Genomic DNA, 5,370 nt, shown 5'->3' with positions numbered 1-5,370 from the left:
GTTACCTAGTATACATTGGTACTATCCAGTTACCTAGTATACACTGGTACTATCAAAGTTACCTAGTATACACTGGTACTATCAAAGTTACCTAGTATACACTGGTACTATCAAAGTTACCTAGTATACACTGGTACTATCAAAGTTACCTAGTATACACTGGTACTATCAAAGTTACCTAGTATACACTGGTACTATCAAGGTTACCTAGTACACACTGGTACTATCAAAGATACCTTGTTACATAACCTATAAAAATCATACTGGTTCAACATAGCAGTTTAGAAAATTAAGTTTCAATTCTATACAACTTATTATTATTAATTCTATTATGTTTAATAAAGACTACATGTTATTCTACAAAAAAAACAATTATTTCTAATCAGCTTTAGCTTGGATATACTGTGTCTATTAAAAGAGCTAAACAATTACAAAGATAACAGTAATACCATTCATCCGATATTTCAGCTTGGAGAAGCCATTCTTCCACCGTACTGGCAGCCCCTCTACAACTTTCCCAACAGGTAATGCTGTTAAAATAGCCTGGAATAAAATCCAGCCAACATAAATCACAGCTGTATCTCTGCTGACATACTTCGACAACCTCTTCGGAAAGGCAGGAAGTTGCTTTATGGTACAACTGGACTGGATAAGGAAAAACAGAAAACAGATTCATCTAAGTATGTGTAACAGAAATATCTAGACTAGAGAGAGAAGAAAGATAATCAGACTGCAAGTGTTTCCATACAGTACTGATAGGTGAAAGAAAACATTGTTTTATTTAGAATAGAATAAAGTGAACGATTACAAACCTTTACAAATTAGTAGAAGTAAAATGGTCATTATTTTTTTTGTATGTTGGATTCATCAAAAGTATTTTGTTTGGAGATATTAAGACTAAACTAATTTTTAGTATGAGTAATGAGAATACTTATATTTTACTGTAAGTTTTTCCTTGGGATTCCCTCTTAAACTATTAATAATATTAGAAATAATGATAAACCCTAACCATATTGTATACAAAAATGCTGCTATTTTTTTTCCTTTTGGGAATAATTTATTACCTTAACTAAACAGAATCAAACTTGCAGACTTCAGATATTACTCATGTACACTATATGTATCTAATATCAATGGTAAATTTACCATCTTTCCAAATGTGCAAAGTTAAAGACAGAATACAGTATTAAGAAACAGCATATGCTCAGCATTGTTTTAGAAATGACTATTCATCACTTAGATTAGACTTCTTTGATAGATTACGATTTTCTAGGTGACAACACCCCGATAGACACTGCACATATGAACTTTCAGAAAGCGTTTGATAAAGTATCACACACAAAAGTTATTCTTACAAAAAAACTTGCAACGGTAAGAAAACAGAGTGACGATAAATTAGCTTTTCTGGAATTTAGTAAACATGTCTAATCATGCCACCACTAGTTTAGTTTTGATCATTTGTGCTTAGTAATTTATAAGAATGATTATATAGCATCTTCAGAAAAAAACCTATTTCACGATGATAGGGCAGTAACTTGATGGAGAATATTTCTCCAATTCCAAAGGAAGTTTGAAAGTGTTAGTTACTGAGCTTGAATTTGAGAATTTAACTGTGAAAGAAGCAATGATGCTGAACTAAAAGGATCTGGCTATGTCTCCTGACATAAACTAGAAGCTTTCCAGCCAAATATAATGCTGTAGTGAAAAAGAACAAATAGTTACAGGAACTATGAAAAAGTTCACTGATAAGCTTCATGTGAAACATTATGTGTGGTTTCAGACTTGAGCTAGTAAAATTATAGCTAATTTAAAAAAATATTCAAGATACGAGGAGAAGCCTACACCAATGCTTCCATTGGTAAACATCCCAGGCTATCATACCGCAAGGGTAAATGTGTGGAAGTCCCCAGAACGTTTTAGTAAACAAGGGTTTGTTGATGTTAACTAAAACCCTACAGACCTACAAATAACAATAAAAGAATTTCTAGTAAACATGGGTATCTTGATGTTAACTAAAACCCTACAGACCTACAAATAACAATAAAAGAATTTCTAGTAAACAATGGGTATCTTGATGTTAACTAAAACCCTACAGACCTACAAATAACAATAAAAGAATTTCTAGTAAACATGGGTTAGCAACAGAAACAAACATAATTTTAAATCAATAATATTATTTTATCAGAATAACACTTACATTGGTACATGCCAAATGAATGAATACACATAAAGCAGGAAGTAGAAAAGACATCAGAAAAGCACCTATTGGACCTCCCATCTCATACTTCTTTGATGGTTTAAGAGTGCTGTTGTCATCATCATCATCATCATCATCTTCAACAGGTTTGACTGATGCAGTTTTAGATTCACTATTGCTCCTGATCTCAGTGGCTTCAACTACAACCTAGAGGAAACAAGATTTGTGCTCTAAAGTAGTAAGTAACTAACAAGAGTTTACAGAAAATATCTCAAACCTAGAGAACAGCTTTAACTTTATCTTGTTTAAACTATAATACTTTTTATGATACTATAACTATTATCAAATATAGTTATCATTTCAATCCCTAAACCGATTCTTCAATGTACTTTAAGTCACAAATATTTTTTTACATTCTTTTGTTCATACAATATATTTTACCGATATTCATGTCTAAAAGACACTGTTTTTCTTTCATGCCAGTTGTAGTTTCAATTACACACTGCTTAAAATAAAAACAAATTACTAAGATTTGGTAAAGCAATATTCAGTTCAACCAAACTCATAGTATAAAAGTATCCGAGCTTTACTAATATTCTCCTTTCAAAAACTATCAACAATGCACTTATAGTCCTTATAAATGGTCAACTAATATACAAGCAAGTATGAAGTCAGTAAATACACCAAAAACAAGTTATTACAAAAGTATTCAAAATCAAATCACTTCAGGTACACACCTTGGATGCCTGTAAGGCAGCTATTCTAACTGACGCTCGAAGGGGAGGAATTACTTCAGATGTTTTACCAACATCTCGACTTGGACTAGGTTCGTGTTCGTCCTTCATTTTATCGAGGTACTGAATTGAAGTAGGCATCGGCTCCACCTTTACTTCTGCTATTTTCATTATCTTTCGTACTCGGGCTGGACTGCGTGGTGGGGTTTTAGAAGGGTTAATCTGATTAATCTCAGTATCTCCCTTCGACACTATCTCCTTCTTGTTTTTTGACCTTGAAGGAGACCGAGATCTGGAGGGACTCTGACGACCTCTGCTACGACTCCGAGATTTTGGACTCTTTTTTGGAGATTGTCGACGGGCTGGAGAGCGACTGGTTCTTTTTGGTGGACTATTTTGTGCCTGGATGAATAAGTAGTGTAAAAACTATACAGTTTACTAATATAAAAAAATTTGGAAGTACATGCATGCCTTCTTTAAGAATTAACTATGAATATCAACAGTAAGAATTCTGGTAACAAATCTAAAAACAACAAACATTGCCAGACAAAAAAAAAAAAAAGATACTGTCATAAAATATGTCTTATATATATGTATGCCAGCCTAATACAATGCAGTTAAATTTAAAGTTTACATCTACCTTGAAAAATGAGGCTTCATATATATATATATATATCCAAATACGAAACAGTGTCACTGAAAAATGTATTTTTGTTTTAACAAACCTGAACACTGTCTAAGCTAAGTGTACTTTTAGTTCCATCCTTAAATTCAACAGAATATCGGTATTTTGTTTTCCCCACAATGGTGGCTGGGTAGTAAGTCTTACTTCCTGGCCATTTGGCAGAGATTACATCTCCTACATCAAACTTGTTCTCTTTGGACATTCTCCAGGCTAAACTTGGATCCCAGGCTGATGAAGTCTATTGTGCTATAGATAAAATACTTTTTTTTATTTCTCATAAAATACTACATTATTTTTAACTTTAGTTTAAGTATTATAAAAAAAATAATAATATATTAAATGATTATTGCCTATTTCTATTAAAATAAGAAACACTTTTAATAACACCAGTAACATAATAGAATTGAAATCGTATCATCAATCTAATAAATCTGGTCAAAGCCATGTCTTAGTACGTAAGACGGTAAGGCAAATACATAGTGCGTACACGCCTATGATTCATTATCAAAGTGTCATTAAAATGAAAAACCCTGTCAAGGCCACCTGCACGGGTATAAACCGGAGGGGATTGTCATGATCACGCGGTCGCAAGTTCATCGGCTTTGTAAAAGTTTGTTTAGTTTTCGCCAAGTCGACGTTAAACTCAGAGCTAAGCCTAACTTACTGGTTTTCTGCCTACTTTAATCTTAACAATTATTAGGAAGTCTTTACATGATGCAGAAATTTAAATTATTCATTTAATGCAAACTATCTAAAACGAATTTATTAACCATTTGTTTTAAACAAGCTTTTTCATTTACTTAATTTTAAATTCAAAATAGTAGTAATCTTTACCTAATGCTCTTCCGATATCAGCTCACGCGCTTCTTCAAGAGTTATCTTTCGAACCGACGCTTACCATGTCGAAGCGCGAACGTTTTCCATTGGTTAGTAGCTCAAACCAAAGAATATTATTGGTTATAATTTCCACAGTACACACTAGCGCTACAACACAAAGGATGGAAACTAACGCTCTACGAATTTTGCAAAACGTCTGTTAGGCCTTGGCCCTTAAAAAAAAGGTTTTTAATTATCATAAAATTTTATTAATGTCAAATAATTTATTATATAGATTGAAACAATATGTTTGGTGAGTATTTATTTAAGAAAACCACTTTCTTAATTGCTAATATGAAAATGTGGTATAAAAATTATATTTAAAAGGTTGTTGTTGTTGTTGTTTTAACGGTATAAGTCCGCAGAATTGCCGCTGTGCCACTGGGGGCATTTTTCAAAGAGGAAAGAAATAAACTCGTTAAATTTTCGGAATTTTTTCCTACTTTTAACAGTTTTTGAAATAATGATTACATACAGTTTTGAAGTAGTTCTAATTTAACTAGTTTAAAAACTAATTTAAAACGTTTCGGATAGCTGGAGGTGTCTTTCATGATACAGTTACGTCTCTGTTCGTTTGTTAATTTCCCCTAAATTTTTTTTCCGAAGAACTTCAGCGATATAAGTCCTTTCTTAAATAAAACTAGTTTATTCTTTCTCAATACAACTTTGCAATACACTTAATTTCCACAGTCACTTTAACGTAAACACACGCTATAATTCACAACGATTCACGTATTTTACTTACGTGACTCGATTATCTGTCTCCCTATCTCTCTGTCTGCTATCCAATTAATTATCTCGCTTTATTTGCCGCGCTTATATACAAGAATAGAGGGCGACTAGAATGCACTCGCCTCTTCATGAACCTTCTAGACACT

The 5,370-nt window shown here is 32.7% G+C and overlaps 1 protein-coding gene across 1 annotated transcript; it reads right to left on the bottom strand.

The window, feature by feature from the left end:
* Positions 1-420: 420 nt before the first annotated feature.
* Positions 421-4,533, bottom strand: LOC106475000 (lamin-B receptor-like). The gene is made up of 5 exons (XM_022403240.1): positions 4,451-4,533; positions 3,657-3,862; positions 2,935-3,333; positions 2,198-2,404; positions 421-645 (listed from the first exon to the last, which is right to left on the bottom strand). Exons 2-5 carry the CDS (start codon positions 3,816-3,818, stop codon positions 421-423), a joined length of 993 nt encoding a protein of 330 aa, XP_022258948.1. The 5' UTR covers positions 3,819-3,862; positions 4,451-4,533.
* Positions 4,534-5,370: the final 837 nt, after the last annotated feature.

This window comes from Limulus polyphemus, unplaced genomic scaffold (genome assembly GCF_000517525.1).
Source record: "Limulus polyphemus unplaced genomic scaffold, Limulus_polyphemus-2.1.2 Scaffold7954, whole genome shotgun sequence".
NCBI classification, from domain to species: domain Eukaryota; kingdom Metazoa; phylum Arthropoda; class Merostomata; order Xiphosura; family Limulidae; genus Limulus; species Limulus polyphemus.
Note: the sequence above shows the minus strand (reverse complement) of the source record. Positions and strands in the feature narration are given on the sequence as shown.

What these genes read in the sequence shown, in the direction of transcription:
- LOC106475000 (XM_022403240.1), bottom strand. Translation starts at nt 3,818, where the DNA reads ATGTCCAAAGAGAACAAGTTTGATGTAGGAGATGTAATCTCTGCCAAA. An exon ending in TTAGCTTAGACAGTGTTCAG is followed by an intron (nt 3,334 to 3,656) that starts GTTTGTTAAAAC and finishes TTATTCATCCAG; the next exon opens with GCACAAAATAGTCCACCAAA. An exon ending in TTCATTTGGCATGTACCAAT is followed by an intron (nt 646 to 2,197) that starts GTAAGTGTTATT and finishes TTCCTTATCCAG; the next exon opens with TCCAGTTGTACCATAAAGCA.